The sequence below is a fragment of the Abramis brama genome (assembly GCF_963993115.1).
Source record: "Abramis brama genome assembly, chromosome: 10".
NCBI lineage: Eukaryota > Metazoa > Chordata > Actinopteri > Cypriniformes > Leuciscidae > Abramis > Abramis brama.
Genome location: NC_139972.1, coordinates 17450524 through 17478281, shown reverse-complemented (window position 1 = coordinate 17478281; position 27758 = coordinate 17450524). Strand labels below are relative to the sequence as shown.

The 27758-nt window shown below is 36.4% G+C and overlaps 2 protein-coding genes across 2 annotated transcripts; both read left to right on the top strand.

The window, feature by feature from the left end:
• The first annotated feature begins 433 nt into the window (after positions 1-433).
• a2m2b (alpha-2-macroglobulin 2, member b) lies at positions 434-11836 on the top strand. The gene is made up of 35 exons (XM_084126535.1): positions 434-627; positions 780-960; positions 1257-1407; positions 1510-1562; positions 1795-1815; positions 1909-2080; positions 2819-2903; positions 2990-3113; positions 3191-3308; positions 3424-3533; positions 3877-4035; positions 4245-4457; positions 4541-4753; positions 5378-5527; positions 5608-5784; positions 5924-6017; positions 6124-6258; positions 6970-7090; positions 7195-7420; positions 7491-7617; positions 7695-7816; positions 7955-8006; positions 8173-8256; positions 8326-8502; positions 8662-8737; positions 8897-9053; positions 9867-9941; positions 10023-10185; positions 10289-10482; positions 10566-10778; positions 10886-11007; positions 11112-11202; positions 11297-11359; positions 11549-11654; positions 11737-11836. The coding sequence occupies exons 1-35, from the start codon at positions 539-541 to the stop codon at positions 11775-11777; spliced, it is 4455 nt and encodes a 1484-aa protein (XP_083982661.1). The 5' UTR covers positions 434-538; the 3' UTR covers positions 11778-11836.
• Positions 11837-13006: 1170 nt separating this feature from the next.
• On the top strand, positions 13007-27070 carry tbcela (tubulin folding cofactor E-like a). Its single transcript, XM_084126845.1, has 9 exons — positions 13007-13197; positions 14398-14581; positions 15852-16024; positions 16143-16282; positions 17317-17498; positions 18918-19174; positions 19346-19472; positions 19870-19986; positions 22974-27070. The coding sequence occupies exons 3-9, from the start codon at positions 15883-15885 to the stop codon at positions 23290-23292; spliced, it is 1284 nt and encodes a 427-aa protein (XP_083982971.1). The 5' UTR covers positions 13007-13197; positions 14398-14581; positions 15852-15882; the 3' UTR covers positions 23293-27070.
• Positions 27071-27758: the final 688 nt, after the last annotated feature.

Here is a 27758-nt window from a genome sequence, read left to right as displayed (position 1 = left end):
TAAAGTGTTACCTGTTCGAGAGAATTAACATATTACAGATACTTGATTTTATTGCATTTTACAAAATGGGAATGTAGGATTAGGTCCCTCAAATTCTTATTATAGATGAATGGTTGCATGTCACTTTCAAAACCTTCAAATAAATTATGTGAATGAATTGATATTAATAAGCTTCTTGATTGGTAATATTATAAATCAATCAGTAGTATAAAATTAAAAAAATCTCTAATATAATTAAAATGGAAATAGAGCATTTAATATATCACAAAACAAATTAATTTAGAAAAAAAAAGCTAAAGGTATTGAAATAAATAGGCAAATACGTATTTAAATTAAACAAATTGGAACTGGTAAATCGAAACCTTCATCAAAGCATCACTAATATTAAAAGTTGTTGTTTAATAATTAATCCTGCTGTCCTTCAGTGCCCCTTACTGAACAGTTAATCATCACTGAGGGCATGTTCAGTCAAACAAATACTGTTTTTGGAAAGGTTTAAACATTGCTTGCTTCTTGTAAACAGTCTACACATCCCTTTATGATGGCTTTTTTTCTTGTGTCACTCAAAAGAGGAATATTAATAACTTGCATTTTATTGCTTTGTCTCTGTCAAGGAACTTCTGAGCCGTAAGTGTTTGAACATTTTTTATGTATTCGAATGTCCTTTCATGTGTGTGTATACTCTTATATCTCAGAGTAACGCAACTATGAAATCATTAGTTTGCCCCTTGAGGCATTTAAAAGGGGGGTTATTTAGCACATACTTTTTCTTCTTGTAGGTTGTTCATGGTTACATTTCCGGGCATTATAAGATCAGGCTCGGAAGTTAAACTATGCGTGAGCCTTCTAAAACCGGAAAAAAATCTGCAGATGACCATTTCTCTGGTTGACAATAACCAGAACAGAACCCTTCTACAGGAGAGAACTGAGAATGAAATCCACCGCTGCATTGACTTTCAGGCCTGTCATTAAGATTAAATTATTCACACAATGATCCACTGGAGTTGTTGAAAACAGCATATCCATGGTCTTAAAATAATATTTTGATTTAAAAAATGTATTTGTTAATATAAAACAAATCTGAGCACCATAGGACACCATGAATGTCAACGATTATTTTTTCATTTGTAATATAGAATATGATCTATCAAGACTGGCAAAAAAATATTAATAATAAAGAATAATTCCATGTTTAATATCTAAGAAATAATTGCTCTCTAGTAAAGATTTGTAATGCAACTGCATGCGTTCAACAGGCTCCTGAATCTCATTCAGTGCAAGTGATCCAAGTGGAAGTTCAAGGGAAAAACACTCATCTGATTGAAAAAAGAAAAGTCCGATTTGTATCCTATAATCCAGTGACAATAATTCGGACAGATAAACAAATATACAATCCTGGACAAACAGGTATTTTCGCTCTATTCAGCTGCAGTGTTTGCTAACCTCTTGCTGCTTTTATGCACTTTTATGCAGATCTTAATATGTTTTATGTCTTCCTTAATTTTACAGTCCAACTCAGGATTTTCACAGTGGACCAAAACTTAAAACCAGTTGATGAAACAGTAGGTTGCAATTTAATTTTTGCATTCAAAATTTAATATCAGAATTTTAATCGTGAGTAAAGAAGGCATGACCTTGGTTCAGCGTTCAGACGACTTTTTTGGTCATGTGTACATATGAATGTTTAGACAAATATATTTGAAATGTGGACTTATACCTCAGAGTAAACAGGTTGAAATCCAATTCTTTCTAACCAGTGTTTTCTGAACTAATGTTATCTGTTTACATCCACAGTACAAACTCATAGCAGTGCAGGTAAACTTTCTTGTTTTCCCCCTTTCACTAACACATTTTTTGGTGGATAAATATTCCTGTCATTGCTATGCCAATGCTTTCTCATAAAAACAGGACAATCGAAGGAATAGAATCAATCAATGGATTAATGCCACATCCACCCATGGCAAGATTCTGCAACTTTCCCATGTGCTGAATCCAGAGGCTTCTGTTGGTTTATATGAGCTGTCTGTTGAGACTAGCAAAGGATATACAGTCAATGAATATTTTCAGGTTAAAGAGTACGGTGAGTACTACCATCCTTTTTAAAGTGTGCCCTTAAAAATAAAGGTTCCAGAAAGGTTTTTCACAGCAGTGCTATAAGCATTTTGGGTTCCCAAAAGAACCTTTCAGTGAACAGTTCTTAAAGGAGTAGTTCACTTTCAAATGAAAATTAGACCATGATTTACTCACCCTCAAGCCATCCTAGGTTTATATGACTTCCTTCTTTCAGACGAATATAATCGGAGTTATGTTAAAAAATATCCTGGCTCTTTAATGGCAGTGGATTGCAACCAGATCCATGTGCTTCAATGAAGCACATTCATGTGTTGATAAACAAACAAAAAACATTTTATTCTAGCATGCATTCTTTTCTTTTTTCTTTCTTTCTTTCTTTCTTTCTTTCTTTCTTTCTTTCTTTCTTTCTTTCTTTCTTTCTTTTTTTTTAAAGCAGAGTGTTTGTTCTGTCTTTTGATATAGGCCTATTGCATGTGCAGATATTCATACAACAAAATATTCTGGGGGTCAAAAACACTGGCGGAGAAAGAGTTAAAAGAGTTTGTGTGAAGAACAATTTAATAATCTAAAGAAACTTTTTCCACTATAAAGAACCTTTTGTGCAATGGAAAGTTTTAATGGATAGGTTAAAGGCTCTTCATGAAAATGTAGATGCCAATAAAGAACCTTTATTTTTAAAGGAAATTTTTCTTGTTTATCTTTTGTTTTCTTTGTTTTTCCTTTGCCATCTTCCTTTGTGGTTCAGTTCTACCGAAATTCGAAGTGATATTAGAAAAGCCAAAGACAGTGAAAGCGAATAAAGAGGAAGTAAACCTGCGAGTATGTGGGAGGTGAGGTCATTTGAACACCTTATGTGGACAATAAACATGAACACATTAAGCAGAAAGATTGGTTAACTTTCAGTATGTCTTACCAGATACACCCATGGACGGCCTGTTGTGGGTCATGTGAAGATGAGACTCTGCAGTTCCCTAATGCAATCAATGAGTTTTTATATATTTCAGTATAGGACTCCAATCTGTCTTACTAGGTCAGCAGTGGTAAGTATGACTAAATGTTCTATTTAATAAAAATAAGCTATTCATTATTTCTGAGTAATATAATTCTTTGTTTCTAGCTGAATGGGACTGGGTGTGTCTCTCAGAAGTTCCCCATGGCAGTCTTTGTCAAAAATTCAGAAAGTTACATACCACATTCTCTTGAGTTCACTGGATCAGTAACTGAAGAGGGGACAGGTTAGTACTGTAACAAACATGAAAACAAATTTGGCCAATATGCTGACAAAACATAATATAATTGTGCTAACTTGATGGGTTGTGCGAAAGATTTCACCTTTTTTATGTTTTTCAGACATTTCAATGGAATGGACTGAAAAAGTGTTTTTGTCCTATATTCTCGGTAGCTTAAAATTTATTGACCTGCCAGAGTTCTTTGAGACCGGTTCAGTCATACAGGCAAAGGTACACTATTCAATTCAATCTAATTCTAATTTAACATGCTGATTGCATTTTATTAGTTAAATAAAATATTTTTAACATAAATGGGTGGTTGTTGTTATGGGTGAATACAGTATATGCACATGCATAACCAAGCTATTATAAATATTAATTTATACAATTTAAATGGTTTCACGGCATATACATTATCAATTTGTGAAGGTGCCATGGAATTCGTTATTATTGTTCCTAAAGATTTTGACTATCATCCTTTTAACTTTGCTTATGTTTTTCATTCAGTAATCTTTATCTGTTTTCTTTGACTTCTGTACTGTATGTCCTTGATGAATTTCGGTTTTTCCTCCAGGTTAAAGCTGAGTTCTCCCATGGGACCCCAGCTTCTAACTTAACGATTTTTGTTCGTCACGCCTATTTTCAGCATCCTCAAGTACTCATCACAGACATCAATGGTCTGGCCAATTTCACCATTGATACGTCCTATTTAAGAGTACCTATTACCATATCGGTGAGCTTTTTATTTCTATGCGTGCGTATGTTAGTTCTGTGCCGCTTTGCAGATGTTTCCATTCAAAAACACCTGTACATGAATTTAAGAATAAATGCTACGTTTAAGGCTTTGCACTGGTATTTGGGTATCACATTCGATTATGTCTGTGTTTTAGCCAGTTGCAGCTGGTTTCTCTGACCGTGTGTTCTTTGATCTGCTCATGACAGGCACATGCTTCACTAGACAATGAGCCTGGACCTCCATTCAGTTTTGACTATGTGTACAAAACTCTGCAAATAAAACCCAAAGAGAAAAAGAGTAAACTGGCTATAAAGGCTTTAGAAGAACCGCTGAAGTGTGATATTGAGATTCCAGTAACCGTCCAGTACACTATTGCTGGAGAGACTGTTGAAAGTGGTTATGTTACCATAGTCTACCTGGTGGGTGCAGAGATGAAGCAAAACACTGCACTTTTTTTTCCATGCAGTTATTTTATTCACTGTTCTTTTCTCTTTTTTGTCAGGTTTTATCCAGAGAAGAGATAATCGACCATGGGTATAAGAACGTGGAAGTAAAAGGCTCTGATGGAGTGGTGGAGGGAGAAGTGATGTTCAAAGTCCTTGTTCGCAACCAGATGGGTCATAATATAGGGTTTCTTGCTTACTGTGTGCCGCCCAGTGAGATTGTACTAGCTGTTTCCAGAACATTTCAAATTGAGAAATGTCTTGCAAACAAGGTAACTAACAATATGGAAACAAGCTCTCTAACAATATGGTGATTACAATAACATTAATAACAATATGGTGATTGCATATGTGTAAGAGATAATGTACACTCTCTGGGATTATTTGATTATAATAAACAGGCACCTGTACATTATCACACATATTGCACAGCTACTCACCAAAGAAATATATATGTGGGCATGAAATGTTGAAATACTTCTGTAATTGTATCTGCATATTATTTTCTGCTAGTACAGTGTATGAAACAATAGCAACAAGACAAACACTGCAATACTCTTACAGTAATATTAATACTTATGTTCAATTATTTGTTTATTATCATGAGGATGATGATGATTCATGAACAGTTTATCAAGTAAAAGAAATTACACTGAGTCTGATTTGTTTTATTAAACACTATATAGTAAGCAATTATATACATATTTAAAATGAATGTTGTTTGTGTATACTTAGTATGAATATTATATACAGCATTGCCATGGATGATGACGAATATTAGGAAATATGACACCACTGAATGCCATATCAGAAGTGTAATAATTAGTGATAGTAATTAGTAAATTTTGGTTGAAATACTTTTTTTTTTAAATGAAAGATTGCACTGTATGTCACAGGTGTCTCTGCAGTTTTCTCCTACTACTGCTGTTCCAGGTGAAGAAAACACTCTCCAGCTCTCAGCTCAACCGGGTTCACTGTGCGGCATCAGTGCTGTAGATCAAAGCGTCCTGATCCTGGAGAAAAATAAACGCCTGGACCTTGACAAAGTAATATCCATCTTAGACCGGTCTTCAACTTCTTCAATGACAATTTTAAAAATGACTGTATTCATGCCATCCTTCTACAGGTTTTCAGCATGTTGCCTCCCAGGTTATTTCACTTTGACACTGAAGATCAAGAAGAATGCTTTAAAATCAGATCCATAAGAAGTACTATGGTTAATTTACCATATTATGGACCAAGTATACAGTCCTACAATTTCCCTATGCCTTACCCAAAAGATGCTGTTTATGAGACTTTCTCTGTAAGTATTTATAATTGTTTGGTTTTGATGTTTGTGTGTGATTTGAAAGGTTTATTGTGATTAATGTTTTGGGACAAAACAGTTGCAGCTGAAATACTTTTTAAGGTACTGACTTTGTTTCTTGCCTTTTTGCATTGAGAACATGGGATTGAAGGTGGCCACAAATTTGATTATTAAAATGCCATCTTGTATTCAATTCAGAGATGAAATTTATAGGAGAGTGTCTGGCGGCGGTGAGACGTCTGTTTATTTTCTCTCTATATATACTGTATGTAGCCTATACACCATGAACTTGTTCTAAAAATAAACTGAGATATTAAATCTCCTGCTGAATTCCAGGCTATGGTCCCGTTGGTTTACAGCCATGGATGAGTGTTGGCCCAATATATCCTCCAGCAGCAGGTGGAGTTTCTCATAGAGCTGGAGGTCTGGGTTCAATACCTCAAGGAGCTGCTGGATTAGGAGGTCAGGGATGTAAGTATGACCCACATGAATCTCGAAATTGCCTTAAACAATTAGTGAAATTGCAAAATGCTTGCCATTATAATTTGCCAGTGGTTCTCTCGAGAATTTCCTAAATGTGGTAAACATAAGTTGACTATAAATGGACGTTTTGTTCTACAGTGTAAATTACACACACCCATATCGAAAACAAGAAGTAAATAAGAATGTTTGGGGTGCGAGTATGTGTAACAGTTATGTGTACGCTGTAGAGCACAGTTTTTTGCCACAGAAAAATCTCATATAAAAGCCCATAGGAAAATCTCAAGGGGACCACTAGTGAAATTAGTCTTCCAGGTTTTAACATCAATTCCCTGCACCAATCTATTTCTTAAATATATAGTCTGGTTTGCTGCGTGGCACTGTTTTCATTTACACACGTGCAGCCTATAATCCGGTGTCTTCAGTGTCTCAGTGACTCGGTTTGCAGTGAATGCTGCTCCACACAAACTCTGCAAGTGTTGTGAGATTATGCTGCTAAAGACATGCATTTGAAGGCAAATGTGTCAACATGCACCAACCATCCTCCCACATTTGTAATGAGAATGGTTTATAAATTGGTTGTTAACAAATTAGAAGCTTTGAGTTTGAAAAAGTTATTAGTTATTAATATTATTAGTATTGTTATTTTACAGTACAATATGGGGTGATTCAGGTTTTCCTTCTTTTTTTGTGTGTGTGTAGTTAATCAGATTGGACTTGGAGGATCCTCATTTACAGGAATTCAAAACACACCTCTCATATCCGTAGAAACAATTCGCACATTCTTCCCAGAAACATGGATTTGGGAACTTGTTGAAGTTGGGTAAGTGAATGAAAAGTGCTATATAGGCACTGCCTGCCCCCTTGCAAATATGATTGGCACTCTTGTGGTAAATTTTGTGACAATAAATGCAGATTTCTCTTCAGGGACTCTGGATCAGCTCAGGTTCCTGTCACGGTTCCTGACACCATCACCACTTGGGAGACGGAGGTCTTCTGTCTGTCCTCTAAAGGTCTGGGTCTCGCTCCTCCTGCTCAGCTGACAGTTTTCCAGCCCTTCTTCCTGGAGCTCTCTCTGCCTTACTCCATCATCCGTGGGGAGATCTTTGAGCTGAAGGCCACTGTCTTCAACTATCTGTCCAAGTGCATCATGGTGAGATTTCAGACTCAGTCTAATCAAATCATATCAAATATGCCTCTAATCATGTGTGGTTGATTGACAGGTTAAAGTGACTCCAGCTCTGTCCTCAGACTACACTCTCAAAGCCTCCTCTGATGATCAGTATTCATCCTGTCTATGTGCTGATGGAAGAAAAACCTTTAAATGGATCCTCACTCCTTCTGTTCTTGGTGAGTTTTCCAGTCTGAATCATTGTTTCTCAGTGTTTGTGTCTGTTGTATCTTCACGTACATGTCTTGTGTTGTAGGAGTCTTGAATATTACAGTCAGTGCAGAGGCAGAGGTGTCCCAGACTGTGTGTGACAATGAGATTGTGAGCGTCCCAGAGAGAGGACGCATTGACACGGTCACACGAAACTTGCGTGTAAATGTGGGTAGAAACAAATTATGCAAATATGTTGCATTATTGTTTGTTACAATATTATATCTAAAACTCTACCTTCACATGTTACACTACAGCCAAACATCATAAAAAGCTATTGTGCTAACATTAACCTGTATCTCCCAGGCTGAAGGAATCGAAAAAACTAAAAGCCACAGCTGGCTGCTTTGCCCCAAAGGTAATGGCTGTGCACATTTATGCCGTGCACATGATTTTTAAAAAGATTTAGATTAACTTTAAATCTGCTTCCAGCTTTATGGATTATTTATTTTATTTTTTTATTTTTTATTTAATGGATTATTTATTTCCAGCTTTATTGTTTTGTTTTGTGCTTCAATCTACAGGGCAAAATCTCTTGGAGGAAGTAGAGCTGGCATTTCCCAAAAATATGATAGAGGGATCAGCAAGATCTACTGTTTCAGTGCTTGGTAAATTTGAAATCATACCTCCACTGCAATACTGTTTTGTTTTGTACACTGAATCACATTCTCTGGTAGGAGACATATTGGGTCGTGCTCTGAAGAACCTTGATGGATTATTACGGATGCCGTACGGCTGTGGAGAGCAAAACATGGCTGTTCTTTCTCCCAATATTTACATTCTGCAGTATCTGGAGAACACAGAGCAGCTCACCTCAGCCATCCGAGAGAGAGCCACAGGCTTCCTGAAGAGCGGTGAGAGACATAAATCATGTCAAGGAAATACTGAGAAAATACTGCCAAATTATACATTTTTGAACACACCTGAAAGTCATTCAGTAAAGTTGAATAATCAGACACATTGAATCAACCCAAACAAACTGTTGAAGTGTTAACCATTATCACACTAAACAGGATACCAGAGACAAATGAACTACAAGCATTTTGATGGATCATACACCACATTTGGTTATGGAGATGGGAATACATGGTAAATATATTTTCATTATCACTTTTGATAAACATAAATATCAAGGTAATCTACAATAAACCCATTTAAAAATGTGTCTCTCGGTTCAAATCATTTGTTTAGAAATGTATGATGGATGAAACACCACATTTTTTTTTATTATATCTTCCACACCACCAGGTTGACTGCCTTTGTCCTGAAGTCTTTTGGCAGAGCACAGAAATACATATTTATTGATCCAGAAATTATTCAGGGTGCAAAGAATTGGTTAATAAGTAGACAGGATTCAGACGGCTGTTTTATCCAACAGGGAAGACTGTTCAACAACAGAATGAAGGTCTGTCAACTTCTGTCTATCTATATCTCTCTATCTCTCTCTCTCTCTATATATAACACAATACCTAGAAATGGTCTAGTAACTATCTAGAAAACCTTGAATCTTAGACCTGTAAATGTTTAAGCTTAAAAAACAAACAAAAAAAAAACATTTAGGCCTGGTTTCACAGACATGGTTTAGAATAAGCCAGGATTAGGCCTTAGTTAAATTAGGATAATTAAGTACCTTTTTTAAACATGCCTTAAAAAACATTACTGGTGTGCATCTTGAGACAAAACAATGGAAGTGAAATATTTTAAAGTCCCCCTGTAGTCAATCATTTGATCTCTTAAAACTCACCCTTGATCACCAAAATGACATTTGTCATGCCTTAAATAGCTTGAATGTAACTCTACACCCTTGCCTCATTTAGTATATGTGGTTCTATGAATATGCAAATTACACCAGCAATTTCAAACCTCGTTTTTGAGACTGTCTGGTTCACTGCAGTTTTAAGTAGAAAATACTCAGCATTGTTGTTGACTTATGCATTTGCACATATTAAGGCATATTAAAAACCCCACACAGACATATAAACAACATTAAAAGCTTGTTTTTCAGCACAGGGGGACTTTAAGATATGTCAACGCAAGTTGTTTTCAGTGAAGACAGCTCAAACTTGCATTTTAGTCTGGGACTAGCTTAAAGCTTGTCTGTGAAACTGGCCATTAGACTTTCTCAAGCCAACATCAAAGTTTGTCTAGATGAACTTTCCTTTAGTAGCCTAGTTTGAGTGTGTTGCTTTTTTTATCCTTCATTTCTCATATATTCCAGGGTGGAGTGAATGATAATGTGACCATGACTGCCTACATTACTGCATCATTGCTTGAACTGGAAACTCCAGTCACAGTAAGTTCATCTTCAGGAAACACAGTATAAACTCATAGAAAAATGACACTCACAGTGTCTGTTTCTCTGTTTTTGTCACAGGATCCTGTCGTCAGTAAAGGTTTGTCATGCTTGAGGTCCGTCATTGAGGATGTCAAAAACATTTACACCACTGCTCTGCTCGCCTACACTTTCAGTCTGGCTAATGACACGGACACTCGACAGCAGCTTTTCAAGAAACTGGAGGATGTTGCTCTTTCAGACGGTAAGAGGTTTGTTTCTGATGATTTCTGTTGTCTTTTATGACTGGAATATTTGCTTTTTTTTGTCATGCTCATTGAGTTATGCGTGTGTCTTTTGTCCTCAAGGGTCTCATCTCCACTGGTCTCAGTCTGCATCTGCTGATGACTCTGATTCTCTGGCAGTGGAGATCAGCTCATATGTGCTGCTAGCTGTTCTCTCTGCAGATTCAGTCACTACAGCTGATCTGGGCTATGCTAACAGGATTGTCAGCTGGCTTGTGAAGCAGCAGAATGCCTATGGAGGATTCTCCTCCACACAGGTTACTCAAACTACTCCAATCAAACACATTATTAGCGGTGTGAATGAGTAAAAGTGACATTACTGAACACATGTATTTCCCAGGACACAGTGGTGGCTCTTCAGGCTCTGTCTTTGTACGCCACCAAAGTGTTCAGCTCTGACGGCTCCAGCACAGTGACTGTACAGTCAGCAGGAGACACTCACCACTTCGATGTCAATCAGGACAACAAGTTACTGTACCAGGAGAAGCAGCTGCAGACCGTTCCAGCCAAATACAGCATTGAAGTGAAGGGCTCAACCTGTGTGTCTGTGCAGGTTAGGGAAGTACAGCTAACCAAACCAATGTGAAAACAGATTAAAGACACTTTATAAACAGATTATGGCTTAAATAGATGTTCTAACATTATGTGACTTTCTTGTAGATGTCTCTTTTCTACAATATTCCCACTCCCAAGGAATATAATGCATTACTCGTCTTTGCTGAGACAATGGGAGAATGTAACAAAACCACAGGACAAATTTTGGATGTCAAAATAAGAGTTGTGTAAGGACAGATTGTGATTCACACATTCAGTGTTAGGGTTTAATTCTTTACTCTGTTATTGCATTACTATATTATACCATTTTTTTATTATTTTTTCTGATTAGATATAATGGGACGGAAGCAAGTTCAAACATGGTCATTGTAGATATGAAACTCTTGTCAGGTTTTCAAGTTGAACCCTCTTCCCTGGACGAGGTAAGGCACTTTTAAGCCAGCGTCTATGAGAGTGAGTCCCCAAATTTTTACTGAATATTTTAGTCTGTGCTAAAAAAAAAAATGTTTTCCACAGTTAAAGAAAGTAGCACATCGTGTTGAATCCAAAGACGATCATGTCATCGTATATCTACAAGAGGTGGGAATGTGTAATGACAACCATTATGATGTCAATGACAATTAACTATTAAATCCATTTTAAATCCTACTATATTACAGCTAAATAATTATTTTCACAGACAAAAAATAAATAAATTGTGCCAAATCTTAGCATTGATAAATCTAATTTAATTTATGACTGACTAATGTGTTTTATATTTTTTTACAGGTTCAAAAGAACATTGGCTTCAGCCAAACACTACGTATTAAACAGAACTTCTCAGTCAAAAACCTCAAGCCAGCAGTTATAAAAGTCTATGACTACTACCAGACCAGTAAGACTAAATTACTCAGTGCTTATTTATTTATGCACTTACGTCTTGGCACCTTTGCAGCATATTTAAATCTTGTTTCCAGGCGAACGGGCTGAAGCAGAGTACTTAAATCACTGTGCCTGAGGAGTGATGCTGCAGAAGAAGCAACAGATGTCATCACACAAATTTAATATATAACTGTGATATATATATATATATATATATATATATATATATATATATATATATATATATATATATATATATATAATTACATATAATTTGCTTTAATTTTCTTATTGGCTTATAGGTTCCCATTTATTTTATACACGTTTAGGTCTTATCATTTTTGTTTTATCATTAAAAGGCACATTAATAAGACATATGAGATGTAGGTAGGCTTAGCTCTTGTTCGTATAGGCTTTATCATTTTAGAGAAATATTATTCTTGTTGTTAACATGCAATAACACTATCTTTAGTTAATATAAATGCTTTGATTACTGTATATCTATTCTCTAATACTTTATGAAAAGAGCAAATGAAATGATCATTATGCAAAGTCCAGTAAAAGTGTAATTTGCCCATCAGATGTCTTTTGTAATACAATTAACATCCTTGTATTATTTGATATCCTCATATATGCTAATAATAAAGTCATGCTGGAGTGAAGTAAACTTTAGTTTTGAGAGAAATCCATATCAGTAATATTTTTAATTTGCTTTTAGTTTTATGTTCAGTTTTGTTTTGAGTTATTTTAAAGGATTCATTATTTCATTTTATTATTTTTTATGTAATGTATTTATCTCAAATTAGTTTTAAGTTATAATTTTAGTGCATAAAGTTATTTCAGTTAATTGCCAAGACAACATTTCTAGTTTTCGTTTGTTTTGTTTTTTTTATCAGATTTTTATATTTAATTTTATTTCAGCTTTATTTCAATTACTGAAAACTATTTGTAGAAGTTTTAGTTAACAATAATGCAACCGTTTTAGTTGCTATGCAATGCAAACCAGCACCTGTAAGAAGTTTTCCAACCTCTAGGTGGAAGCATTGATCAGTCCCTGAATAACCACTTCTGTTATCAAAGAAGCTTCTGTTCTTATGGTGTCATGCCATGATCAGTGATGGCAAGCAGACTCTCAAACAACCCATGATTCATGACTGAGTCACCTTTTCTGATCATCTTATTTGCATAATTAATTTACCCTTTTTCTACATATTATAAAATAACACATGAACACTACTCAGTCTATACATTTACTAATTGAATGTAGTAAATTGCGGTAAATATTGTCCGTTGTTCCCCGCTCCGCGAGAGAGGGCGCTCAAGTATTCGTGCACAACTGAACGGTCCAGTCACGAGCGCCCAGCTGGACTGACGTCACTTCCGTGACAATAGGGTCAGCGTGACAGATTTATCAACAATAACAAGAGCGACTTGTAACAGCCTGGCGTTCAAAGTGCGGGATTTCAAGTGAAATGACGTGGATGAACTGACCGTTAGGAGTCGGTGGGAATTACAGCGCCTTTTCCCAAATCTCTTCGAGGAGCTGCTCATTCAATGTAAGACACTTTGTAATGATGGAGGGATGTTTACGGTTCAAGCTAGCTACATATTAGCAGAAGTATGGTCAGTCACTGGTGTTGACATTCTCTTTTCGAGTCATTTAACATGTTAGTGGTCCGTTTTGGGGAGTGGTGCTATCAGATTTGATATATGTATTGTCATGCAGGACCTCAAGTTAGATTCATCTTTGATAATTATCATTTATAAATGACCTGTGCTCTTATAAAATCACAGATGAAGGTGACCCACCTTTATAACTTTGCCATTGCGTTATTGTCATGTGATGGTTTGAAAATGTAACGTTAGGAATGCAGGATAGACAAAAATGTATGTGGTTTTGGACAGTGTTGGGTAGATTGAAGTGAAATATTAGTAGTTGTTTGGTGGTGTGTGTGTGTGGATAGATAATACTACGTGTCAATAACACAAAGAGCCTTACAGAATTCTTACTGCATGTTTTGATAGAAATTGCGTGACCAATTTGTGCATTTATGCAAAAAGAAAACAGAAACTAGTAAAGTGAACTAGTAAACTAGAATGTTTTGTTTTTATGGATATAAGATGTTCATTTTGTAAGGCAAGAACTGCATTGCAGTTATATTAAAATTAGAGTCATTCTGTACGTTACAAATGAAAATAATTGATTGCAGATGCTTACATAATTTAATACATAGCCTATCTAATTATGTAACTCATAACTCATTTTATCAACGATTTTATTCTTTAATTTCAGCCATATGTTTAGAACTTCTGCTCTATAACTACGCTCCATACTTGATATCATTTGGACATTATAGTTTGTTTGTTTTTTCATCTGTTTTAAATGTGCAACATGCTGTAAAATAGGAGTTAGGCTCTTGTAATTTGACACTCAGACGCTAGACTTTAAGGAAACTGCTTCTGGCACTGTATTGTCTTGGTAACTTTTTGTTTCACAAGTCAGCTATTGTTCTTTTAGCATCATTATATGCACAGCTGTCTAAAGAATGCTTACATGGTTTTGGTCTCTTTGTCATGTATTTTCCTTAAGAGTCTGTAAACTAGTAAGTGAGTTGTAACTGTCGTAAGGTTTTTCAGATGCATATTGAGTGTGTTGACTTAAACAGAAACTCTGGCTGAGTCAGATTAGTGTAGTTACAACTGAAGGTGAGTCGGTTGTCTGTCCTTCTTGCTGACCTGGTGTCTTCTTTCTACAGAGTGCTGTTATCCCTGAAAATTGTGGAGGACGCTGAGCAGTCTCTCTGCTGGTGTGCATCCACGTTTATCCACTGAACCTTGACACTCAATGGATGAATAACTTTTTGTAGTAAAAGTAAACATTATTGTATGGCGCTGCTGTAACTGTGGACTGTCGACCTGTGAGGATAAATCGCATAGCAGGTGAGACCCCTTAAAAACTCAGGCTTCTCATATTTATACTGGTTAATTTAGGAAAAACATATTCACCAGACATTTTTAGTCATCAGTGGATTAACATATTTTGTGTTATAAGCCAGTATTGCCGTGCTCAGTAAAGCTGCTGGTTTCATGTCAGCAAAGAACATGATTTATTTAGCCAGCAGATGGTTAAATCTAGGCCAGCTCTGTTTAAAAATGGAATTTTTAACCCAGAAGACTGCAGTTTCTGACTATATGTTTAACTGAACCGCTTGAGGTTGTCTGACACATGGGTCAAGGCATAACAACAATTTTTCATAAATTGGACATTAAATGCAATTCATACATGCAGTGTGATGAGCTTCTGCGATGAATGTGTTTTTATTTTTGTATATTTGTATGGGGGCGGGGATGTTGGGGGCATAAATGTCAGGATGAAAAGAAAACCTGTTTGGCACAGTGTTGTTATTTTTATCTGAAACTAAAATTGTTTTTAAAAAAAAGATAATTGAAATAAAGCTGAAATAAAAATATTAGATTAATGTTTTACTTAAACTTAAAAATTAGAAATGTTGCAACTAACTGAAATAAATAAGCTCTAAAATGACTAAAACAGAAATAAAAAATAATTAAAGCTATATAAAATAAATAAATAATTAAACCAATAAAAATGGCAAAAGCACATAACTAAAATAAAAAAGCTACATCAGTGTTGTTAATATATGTTTGTTGCACCATATGACTTTGAGTTGGCAGATTTATAATGCTGCTATATGTTATATATTGACAAAACTGCTTTAATTCATAAAGGTTTGGAACAACTTGAGGGTGAGTAATTTAATGTTAGGTGAACTATCCCTTTAATATTTGAAAAACTTTTATCTGCAAAATGGAAGTCATGTGGTTCAACAAACATGCAATAACAAAAATCAAAACAGGAAATAATGACATATTGCCCTTGTAGAGATTCTCATGTCTATATGGCAAGGTCTATTAGTCTCTTCAAATATCCGATAATTTGAACATTGCAACGCAAGGCTAGTTCAGGGTCATTTAAACAAACGGGTAGTCCCACCTAAAACTCACGCCATTGGTTGAGATAGAAGTTGACATGTAAGGACTCCTCAATCACCATTTTGAAACCACCGTTTTATGAAATTAACCTACAAATGGATTGCCTATCTCTGCACATTGAACTAGGAACTATTTAGAATTGGGGAAACAATGGCAATTTATCTTTATATAAAACATTTTGATAATTGTGTATCCACAGCTGCATAAGGTGCGTGGCGTGGGACAGTGCAATGGAAGCTTCTGAGATGGAAGGCCGCACCTTTATGCAGGCGATCAGTGAGAAGTACAGCCCGGAGAACTTTCCTTGCCGTCGGGGTCCAGGCATGGGAGTCGTGGTTGTGCCATCTGGACCACAGGGATCACCTATGAAAGGTGAGGCTTGGGTTAATTAAAAAGTTATGTAAGGTTCCTTCCTAGGTGATTTTTAGTGTTTACTGTTGCTGTTGCTGTGTTTCATGGTTCATTAATTGTGTGGTCAATCTGCCTTCAGACCGTCTGAACCTGCCCAGTGTTCTGGTTTTGAATGGCAGTGGAATCAGTCATGCAGGAGAGGAGGGAGAGATCGCTGCCTTCTGTGCTCATGTTGTTGAACTTGATCTGTCCCACAACAAGCTCCAAGACTGGGATGAGGTAAGTCAGTTCATCTGTGGAGCTCATTGTTTCCGATTTGTTTCCTCATTGTATAATAATACAGATGCAAATGGCCAATTTTATTTTAAAAGATTTAAAGGGATAGTTCACCCAACAATAAACATTCATCATTAACTCGCCCTCACATTGTTCTTTATACCATGGTCTGTCTGAATACTCGATTCTGATTGGTTGGAAGTTGTGCAGTAAAACTATTAATGCACAGGTAGTTCCAAGTCCATTTAATCACCGTTCTATATTAACTGTGCTGTTTTCATTGAAGCACACACACGCATACGTCACTTGTAGAGCGTGCTGCACATAACATAACATCGCTGGTTTTGAAGTAATGAAACTAACAGATTCGTTGTTTAAAGAGAGAGACGCTGAACAGACACAGGTAATTCACACACGCATCTCTCATCTCTCTCTCTATAGATAATGAATTCAAATAAATGCTATACTTCATTAATTGAAATAAATGTAATCTTATGCACTACTTTATGTCTGTGTCTAATTCAAAGCTTGCAGAATGCTAGATCTAACGAGTTGTAGCTGGTGAAAATAACCATTATTTTTAGCCTTCCGGTCAAATATTGCACTGCAAACATCAATAACAGCTTTAAGTTGTCGATGCTGGCAAATAACCATGGTATAAGTGGGATAATCCACTGATAGCTGTGTATTAAATGATTTGAATGCTCTTAATTTTGGCTGCATAATATATTTGTGGAAATAGTGCTAAAAAAAAATTCTGGATTCTTTAATGAATTTATTTGATCAAAATTACAGTTAAACAGTTTAAAAGTAATATTTTGAAATATTATTATCTTTTGTAACATTATAAATGTCTTTACTGTCACTTTTGATCAATTGAAGGCATCCTTGCTTTCTTTAAAAAAAAAAAATCTTGAACTTGAGTGTCGTTTATATATTTTTTTTACCATTGTATAGCAAGAGCTGAATAACGATTCTTTAAATATTTTAACTGTTGTGTCCACTGAACCCTTTTTTAACCCTTTAATCTGTTCCAGATCCGCAAGATTGTTTCTAACATCCCGAACCTGGCATTCTTGAACCTCAGCTCTAATAAGCTGAATGATGCCGTCTTAGATCCAGGCTGCGCTAAGGCCTTTTCTGGCATCCGTCGCTTTGTTCTTAACAATACCCAAGTGTCCTGGGACACGGTGCACACTTTCACACAAGAAATGCCTGAGTGAGTCACTTTGAACTCGTAATATTTCTGCATAATTGAAAAGAAAATAGACTGGCATCCTTTATAACAGATAGTGAAGGTGTATGTGGTGAATAGCAGGGTTCCTCAAATCCAGCCCTGGAGGGCCACTGTCCTGCAGAGTTTATGTCAAACTCTGATCAAACTCACCTATCTGCAATTTTCTAGTAATGCTGAAGATGTGTTTGATTAGGGTTGGAACTAAGCTCTGCCGATCTGACCGTATTTGAGGAACCCTGGTGTATGCTAGTTTGAGATTTTTGAGACATTATGGTATTGATTTTATATCTTTTTTACATAAAGAGTATTTTAATGGCTGTATACATGCAATCCTGTGAACAAAACTTGCATATTTTAATTATTGGGTATAATAGAATAGGTTAATATGCTTTAAAATATATATAGATTTTTCCCATACTATACATTATTGCAGCTCTTCTATTCCCAGTCTGACTCAAACATCCTGATTTCTGCAAAGCACCTCCTTACGAAAAGCTCAGAGTACTTTGATTGGCCAGCTGACCCAGTGCATTGTGATTGGCAATACCTCAAGCATGTGGAAATGTAACACCTCTTACCATAATTGCAAGCTTCAGATTCCAAGACTTCTAAAGCATTTGTAAACAGTAAACACTGTTAATAATAATGTCGTCGTTACCATATAAGTTCGAGCCCGAGTCAGATTCTGAAAAAATACAGATGATCAAGTTGGTCGATTGGAACCAACTTTGCAAGCACGACTTGAGCAGGTTCTCAGTGGTAAGTCAGTCTTTGTTTATAGCCTGCGTTGTACTTTCATAGGTTAAGGAGGCTGTCCTCTGTAAAATGCACAATGCACAAGCAAACATTTGTGTTGTACTGCTGAGGAACAAATAAGTCTAACCTCTGATTAACCTCTGAAAGCAAAAGCGGTTTTGCTTTCGCATCCAAACACACAGTGTTTCCGCGACATGCCAACAGCACTTCAATTCATTGAATCCTCGCATTCTTTCTTTGCTTATGCCTTTGGCTGTAGCCTGGTATTATGCTAATATTGTACTGTGTGACGTGGACATTTGAAGAAGTTATATCTGGATCGTTGTATTTTAGGCAGGTCTGGTTTAGCATTCTCTGTTAGAATAAATCACTTTGTGGAAGACTATGAGATTTGTAACTTTTCAGATCATATACATGCACAAACAGATATATTACACACTAAAGGAAAACATTAAAAAGCATCATATGATCCCTTTAAAGTTCATGGCCATGGTCCATTTCGCTGGTTCTTTGCTTCATATGTTACACACCTGACCTAATGAAATGTCATCATTTAACATTTAGGGAAAAACAAGATTGCTTATCCCAAATATCATCTGATCCATGATATTTAACGAAGGTATAATATCGATTGGTTTTGTCCAGGCTTGAGGAGCTGTTCCTGTGCCTTAATGAGTACACCACTGTGACACCGGCTGCCATGCCCTGCCCCACACTGCGTCTGCTCCACATCACAGACAACAGCCTCCATGAGTGGAACGAAGTAAGAAAATTTGGCTCCATGTTCCCTGCACTGGACACTTTGGTCATGGCCAACAACAACCTGAGCTCCATTCATGACTCGGGAGAAATCCTTCAGCGGCTCTTCCCTAACCTACGAAGCATCAATCTGCACAACTCTGGTATCATTTTGTTTGTGACAATGTTGAAAAATGTCTTAACGTATGCTGGAAGGGTCTAAATGATCATACCATGTGATTAATTGCTCAGTTTAGCATTATTACTATTTTATTACAGTGTAATTACATAAACTCCATGACAACTGTTTTTTCTTATAATTTTGTGTGAGTCAGGACTTAAGCAATGGGAGGACATTGAGAAGCTAAACTTTCTGCCCAAACTGGAGGAGGTGAGGTTGCAAGGCATTCCTCTACTGCAGCCTTACACGAGCATGGAGCGTCGCAGTCTAATGATAGCCCAGTAAGTCCAGTGTGTATAACAGGGTTAGTTCACCCAAAAAATTTAAATTTTGCCATCTATTTACCCTCATGTCATTCCAAACCTGTATGACTTTGTTTCTTCTGTGGAACACAAAATAAAATATATTTTGAAGAATGTTAGTAACCAAACAGTTCAATGACAATTGACTTCCATTGTATTGACGAAAAAAGAAAAAACAGAGATATTACCAAAAATATTTTAGCTTATGTTCCACAGAAGAAAGAACTTCATACCAGTCTGAACGTCATGATGATAGAGTAAATAATGACAGAATTACCATTTTTGGGTGAATGATCTCTTTAGCTTCATTACATTAGAAACTGATAGTTATGCTCTAGAAATGTTGATGAGATGATCTCATTGCACTCGTCCGCAGGCTGCCATCAGTGACCAACCTAAACGGGAGTGTTGTGACGGATGGCGAGAGAGAGGACGCTGAGAGATTCTTCATCCGTTATCACTTGGATTATTCAGAGGAGGAGCTGCCTCACAGGTCAATTTCAGACATGAATGCTGTAGTGTATAGTATGGATGGGTCAGGATGGCTGACTAGTCACCTACTAACCTAGTCTATTAGGTTTCTTTTCCACTCATTTTTAAAAGTATCTTAATGTATTTTTCTGATCAAATGTTTAAGGTTATGATTTTGAAAAAAGTCTCTTATGTTCACCAAGGCTGCGTTTATTTGATTAAAAATGCATTTGTGATGGCAAAGCTGAATTTTCAGCAGCCATTACTCCAGACTTCAGCATCACATTATCCTTCAGTATCATCCATCATTCTAATATCAGAGCTCCAGACTGCGACCAGATGGTCTCATTTTGCTGATAAGGTGCAAGCATTTTTTTTCATTGCGACCTGCAAATTTAGATGTTTTTTAATTCATGTTGAAAAATGAGTAGGGAGCGAGTCCACCAGTGTAGGCCTGTGTGTGAAAGGGGAGGGTCCGGGAGTGATTAATTCACTGTGCTAGTCACGAGGCTTTGGTGTGTCTCAGTGTCATTGTGTCTAATATCACAGCTCAGTCAAAAATGGCAAAACAAACCATTGCAAGTCTGTCCGACTTCACGCAGTACTACAGACTAACAAATTACGCCCTCTATAACAAGTTACGCCCCCTACAATAAAAACCGCCAATAGCACATCCCTCTAGAATCACTGATGTCAGTACCGATCGATCTTCTACTTCACTTTCCTTGCTTTTTTTAAAGGTCCTATTGCATGAAAATTTCACTTTATGAGGTTTTTTAACCTTAATATGAGTTTCCCTAGCCTGCCTATGGTCCCCCAGTGGCTAGACGTTTTGATGGGTGTAAACCAAGCCCTGGGTATTTTTGAGAAAATGAAAGCTCAGATGGGCGAATCTAGAAATCTTCCCCTTATGTCGTCATAAGGGGAAAGGTTACCTCCCTTTTCTCTTCTTTGCCCGCAAAAAGAATTTGGTCCGCCCATGAGAAAATGAGCTGCGCGAGCACGATATTGGTTTTTCCTCGAGAGACATCATGGCTTACAAACGAGCGAAGCATGGCAGTTGCTCAGTGTTTGGATGTACAAATGAACACAAAAGTATTTTTTTAGTTCCTTCATCCGAGCCTCTGAAAAACCAGTGGGTTATGTGAATTTCTGATGTGTAATTGTTGAAGTTCAGACAGATAATCTTTCTCTCAAAGTCGTTCAATACTGTTTATGCATCAGTAAATCAAGCCAGTGACTAAACGATCAACTTCACGTCGTTTCTCTTAGTAGGATGAAAATAATCTTACTTAAACTTTGATTAATATATATACAGAGAGCGATCAAAGAACAATCCCTTTCCAATTGCCCAAGCTGTCAATCACACAGCGCAAGTTTATCTGGACACTTGCCAAAACTCGTTATGAAATCAATGACGCTGTTACACTGCACAACGAAGCTCTTACTGTACTTACCTCATGTTTGCATTGGTGAAAGCATTAGTGAGAGTGCAGAAACTGCGTTGCAATGATAAGATCTTCATTCACGCGATCAACAGGCTGTCATCTGCTCAGTGCTCATCACTGCAACCTTTTATGTGATGGGAATAGATCTAAATACTTAAAACACTTCTCACGATTCGTTAATCCCGATAGCTGTAATAGTAAAAACGTATAATAGCTGTAATAGTAAAAGTATTCGAGAGAGTTCCACATGTAACGCTAGATATTTCATATGCAAGCATGTCAGCCAATCACAGCAGTGGGCGTTTACACTGAAATCTCACAGCAGACACACCCCTTCAAACAGAGCGTTCAAATCAGAGGCTAAAATCAGGCTAGGAAATATGCCTTTTATTTCTAAATTATAACAACTTTTGATCTAAAAAACATACTAACATTATAAGGGCACCCCAGTAAACATTCTAAAATAATAAAATAGTCCATGCAATGGGAACTTTAAGCTTCACTATTGCCACCTAGTGATAAGGCATACAGATCGTACTACATTGATCAGCAGACTCCGTAAGTCATCCCGTTTGTTTTTCCTCAGATTTTAAAGTATTTTTTATTCTGAAACTCTACAGTACATTTTCATTAGGGTAGGGTACTATGGTTGGTGCAAGGTTTAAAGTTGAGGGTAGGTTTTTAGTAAAGAATATGTACCAATACTAAATTTGTCAGCCGATAGCCGATTATTCAAAATTCAATTCAATTCAATTCAAATTTATTTGTATAGCGCTTTTCACAATACATATTGTTTCAAAGCAGCTTTACAGAAAGTGCATTTCAGAAATGTACATAGAAAAATACAGTTAGTTAATCATACATTAATTTAGGGCATAAACATATCGCCAGCGTCGAGTCGTCTCTTCACAGGCGTCGAGTCGTCTCTTCACAGGCTTCGAGTCGTCTCTGCACGGGTGTGGGGGCATCTGTAGTTTCCATGGGAGGCTGGATACAAACTGGAGCTGACAATCTGTGTTTACCTAACAACAGAAAAGCAGATGGGAAATAATTAGCGTAGCTGCTGTTCATAACAATAATGCATTCAATCTGATTCAACTGTAATATAAAAGGTAAGTATTATGTGAATGCTTGGCTAAAGAAATGCGTCTTTAATCTAGTTTTAAACTGGGACAGCGAGTCTGAGCCTCGAACAATATCAGGAAGGCCATTCCACAGTTTAGGAGCTAAATGTGATAATATTGATATCTGTATAAATGTGATAATATTGATAAAATGATATCTGCCGATACCGTTAGTTTGATTTTCTTAAGGAAAAAAAGAATGCTCTCCCAAATAATGCTATACTACATGCAACTATACAAACTATACAGGGAACCCTCTCATTTGGTACATTACTATAATATTTGAGGTTAAAATTAACGGTAGAGGTATTTTATTCGACTACTCTTTATTTTCAGATGTAATTACACTCAAATAAAAACTGAAATGGGTATTATTTTGGCTTGACCATATAGTGGAAAGCTGAATACAGATTATGTATTTGCATTTTGTTTTGAAGATATCACTGTTTGGTGACCAAATATGGGAAACTGGCTCCCCTGGCTGAGATAGACCTGCGACCGCGTTGCCACGCCAAGGTGGAGGTGCGCTATGAAGACAAAGTGGAGCAGGTGAGCATCCGTTTGGACCAAACTGTCGCGGAGCTGAAGAAGCAGCTGAAGACTGTGGTGCAGCTGCCCACCAGCAAAATGCGCCTTTACTACATCGACAAGGGCACTGCCTTCGGCCCCGATGAGTTGAAGTACAGCGCACTGGCCTTGCACTCCTACAGCATTCAAGACGGGGATGAGATCCTGGTAGTTCCCAAAAAAAAATAAATGTCTTTCACCAGGATCACGGAATGCTATATTTAAATAACCAAATCTGCTTTGAACTAGCGCTATCTAAGCTCCACAGAGTGATTGAGACTGTCTTTTAGGGGAAAACTCCTAGGACTTGCTGGGGCTTCAGTTGTACTCAAGCGGCACTTCATGTGTCATGTCACTACGCGGTCATAAGAAACACCCTGACTCGTGTGCACCTCTGGTTTTGTTGCTGTTATTAAGGTTTCATTTTTGTCTTAGACTTCACGAGCACCCCTGTATTTTCAAAGGCCCGTTTATTTTTAAATAGAGCACAGCGAAGGGCTCTGGCAGGATGTGCTTTTTACAGATCTTAAGACAATCACCCATAGCTGAAAGAAAACTGCACTGCACTGCACTGATGGTCATGGATAATCATCGCGTGCTGATGTGTGTCGTTTGCTGTGTCGTCCATTAATTACATGCTAAAGACTCTCAGGCCTCATATGCTGTATGGGCAGTGTTGTATTCACATGAGGAAATATTTGCGAAACATCTTATTCACAAATGTTTTAAAATATCCAGTTCATTTGAGCCTTTTTACAATCTGATTGATTCCAGAAGAGAATTGCGAAGCCGCATGCCTGTACAATTTAATTGTGGTATTTATTTTGTTCCTTTTTGATATGTCTAATCTCTATTAGTGCTTTCTCTGTTGTTTTGGAAGTGGGCGCTCAAATTTGTACCTCCAAGACAAAGCATACGCTGGGAAAAGTGCTTATTTTTATTTCACTAATGTCCATATTATGGAGTGCATTGATTCTGACTTTTTATTTTCAGAATAATTAGATCTGTGAAGTGACAAAAAGTCAACACAGTCCACCAAAGATTGTTAAGATTATTATTAAGTACAGTATTTATTATGATTTCACTGATTGGTGTTATTTATTAAAGAAATCAGTAGCAAACCAATCATGGTGTAAGACTGTATCCGGCCAGTATAATATAACCAGGAATTTGGGCTCCTGTGTTAAATTAAAGGCATAGTTCAAATTAGATTAAATTCTTTAATCATTTACTAATGACGTTTCAAACCTGTATGACTTTCTCTCTTCTGTGGAACATAAAAGAAGTTATTTTGAGAAGTTAATGGTAAATCAAAACTGTTTTGGTTACCAACATTCTTCAAAATATCTCCTTTTGTGTTCCTGCACAAGACAGAAAGTCATACAGGTTTGGAACAACATGAGGGAGTGTAAATCATGACAGAATTTTAATTTCTTTGTGATCTATTCCTTTAATTATGCTGCAGCTTGACTAAAATGTGCGTTGAAATGTGCAATGCAAGACTCCGACTTCCGATGCCGAAAGTGGTACGTTTTATTCGGAGAGACAGTATATGAAACCAGCAAATTATTTATTTATACCTGGTACTTTGATCAAATCGGTGCATGAACCAATTTATTTGTTTGTTAAACTTAATTCAACACAATCCCCCATGTTTAGCAACTAAAACAAAAACTTAGTTTGTTGCAATTTTATTTCACATGATAGCATGACTCGAAGGATGGACTGAATGGAAAAGCACTGAGATAATTTCGGTGTGCTTTTTACACTGACACGTATTGTCAATTCTTAGGTTAGTAGATTACATTTTCTATTATGTACTGATATATAAAAGTGTATAAAAAGATGTGAGAAAATGTCGAAGGCTTTTTCTCATTAAACATTTCAGGTTTCAGACATACAGTGCTGGTCAGAATTATTTGCCCCCTTGGTAAATATGATCAAAGATGGCTGTAAAAAAAAAATCTGCATTGTTAAAAAAATTAGCAAAAATCTAACCTTTCATTGAAGTAAAAGAATTGAAAGTGGGGGGAAAATCACATTATGAAATAAATGTTTTTATCCAAAACACGTTGGGAACAATTATTTGCTCCCTTTTGTTAAATACTTTTTGCAACCTCTTTTTTCCAAGATAACAGCTCTGAGTCTTCTCCTATAATGCCTGATAAGTTTGGAGAACACCTGACAAGAGATCAGAGACCATTCCTCCATTCAGAATCTCTCCAGATCCTTCAGATTCCCAGATCCATATTGGCGCTTCTCTTTCCACTCATTTTCTATAGGGTTCAGGTCAGGGACTGGGATGGCCATTGCAGATGCTTGGTTTGATGCTCAGTGACCCATTTTTGTTGTTTTCTAACAGTTTCTGCCAGAGGTCCTGGACATCTTGTTCAGAGACATGGCATCATGGATTCGATCAAATACCAAACAAGATAAACCTGACAGCCTGTTCTAGAAATCTTAGAACCATGTTTGGATCTTCCAACAGGACAGTGATCCAAAAACAAACATCAAAATCAAAACAGAAATGGGTCACTGAGCACAAAACTAAGCATTTGCCATGGCCATCCCAGTCCCTGACCTGAACCCTATAGAAAATGAGTGGAAAGAGAAGCACCAACATGGATCTGGGAATCTGAAGCATCTGGAGAGATTCTGAATGGAGGAATGGTCTCTGATCTCTTGTCAGGTGTTCTCCAAACTCATCAGGCATTATAGGAGAAGACTCAGAGCTGTTATCTTGGAAAAAGGAGGTTGCAAATAATTGTTCCCAACGTGTGAAAAACATTTATTTCATAATGTGAATTTTTTCCCCCACTTTAAATTATTTTACTTCAATAAAAGGTTAGATTTTTGCATTTTTCTTTTCAAATAAAATATCAAAAGGATAAACAATGCAGATTTATTTTTTACAGGCATCTTTGATCATATTTACCAAGGGGGCAAATAATTCTGACTAGCACTGTACATATTACATATACTCATCAATAAGACAGGATCTTTATCATTTTATAATCAAAAAGAGCCAGTCAGATAGTCAGAGATTTAATAGACTTATATGTGTATAACTTATACTGAAGTGGAACGCATAATGTTAAAATCAGATCCCTAATAGTTGTAGAAGTAATTTAAAGGTTTGTTGTTTGATCGAATAAAGATGATGAAGTTTATATATATGAAGGTTGTACCATGCCTTTAACACTCTTAATGCCTTTACCTGTGACCCCCTAATCAAACATTAAAGCAGAATGAAGCACTGTTTTTCTCCAGAGAATTCCCCTTTACAGTATCAATATTTGATGTTCTGTGCCCACACAGGACATGCTATTGATATTAGTGTTTCACTTTTGCATAATTATTTAATGTTTTTTTTTTCTATATGTATGCATTATTTATATTCCAGTTTGAAGGTAATGCCACTTGAACTGTGACTGACAGGTAAGAAGTGTGAAGATGAAAATTCTTAAATTTACCACTGAAGACAATGTTTACCAAGTGAAATTTACTGCATTTACTTTTCAATCAGTGTGACAGTACACTATTTTTTTTTCTATTTGTACTTTTTACATTTATTTTACTCTCTTTGTTCGGATGTTATGTGCTGAGTATAGTTTAAAAATTGTGTCTCTCTCAATTTACATTAAATGTTGTACATTAGCCGTTCTTAATCTTTCAGTTTAAGTTAATTTGTTAGGGGTGCGTAAAAGGCTGTTAAGTGTCAAAGGGATGTGAATTCCAGAAAGCCATTTATCTAATGGATGCATTAAGCCTGTTATTGTAATGAAGACTTACATACTTCGAGTCGAGTTGCACACAGTCACACCATTAATGCATTATTATTCTGAATCAGATTTGAGTGTTTTATTTCATTGATTTACCAACATATGTGCACACTAATGTATCTACTGTATGTTTGTGAGTTGAATGGCTTAAAGGATTAGGGAAAATAAACTTTTACTGGCGGTCATTACAGTGTTATTTTGTGTAATATTATAATATTTCTTAATACTTTGAATCGGTTTTATTGTATATTTTCAGTTGTCATTTTAGTAATTTTGTAATAGGCTTTTCTATTATTAAATATTTCTGTTTAGCTTTAATTTATTATGCTATAATACTATAATTTATTGGGTATTTGGGGGTTTAGAATATAGCCATGCAGAATAAGGCATTATATTATGCGTGCTGCGGCGGTTTCGTGTGACACTAACATGAAACCAGACTTTATTCGCCCCAATGGAAAGCTGTCACTGTTTGAATTGTTTCCTGTCCCCTATAAAGAGGATTATGTGTCATTCACCATGTAGAAAATTGTAAATGATCGTGTGAACAAATGACCGATTTCAGCTGCAGCTTCAGCATCTATTTATAATGTAGGGGGCTGGATGCTTCAGATTCTAGAGAGCATTTGATTGAACAGAAAATCTGAGAAGCTGAAGTGCAGAGTGATGAAGTGCAGATTGATCCATATTGGTGGAAGTGAGAGACTGTAAGTTTTTAATGCTTATATCTTCTAAATGCGAAGTTTGTCATTGTTTTGGAGCACACTAGCTTATAGATAACAGTAAGGCTGACATATTTATACTAAAGGCCAAAAAACTTAAATTTTGGTTTTATGGGGACTTTAATAGCCTATATAAGCTGTGTATATCATT

Bases quoted from the DNA above. Each gene is read 5' to 3' on its own strand.
- tbcela (XM_084126845.1), top strand. From the start codon at position 15,883: ATGGAAGCTTCTGAGATGGAAGGCCGCACCTTTATGCAGGCGATCAGT. The intron at 16,025-16,142 runs GTGAGGCTTGGG...ATCTGCCTTCAG, and splicing joins ACAGGGATCACCTATGAAAG to ACCGTCTGAACCTGCCCAGT. The intron at 19,473-19,869 runs GTAAGTCCAGTG...ACTCGTCCGCAG, and splicing joins CGCAGTCTAATGATAGCCCA to GCTGCCATCAGTGACCAACC.
- a2m2b (XM_084126535.1), top strand. From the start codon at position 539: ATGATGGCTTTTTTTCTTGTGTCACTCAAAAGAGGAATATTAATAACT. The intron at 3,309-3,423 runs GTTAGTACTGTA...TATGTTTTTCAG, and splicing joins AGTAACTGAAGAGGGGACAG to ACATTTCAATGGAATGGACT. The intron at 10,186-10,288 runs GTAAGAGGTTTG...TTTGTCCTCAAG, and splicing joins GGATGTTGCTCTTTCAGACG to GGTCTCATCTCCACTGGTCT.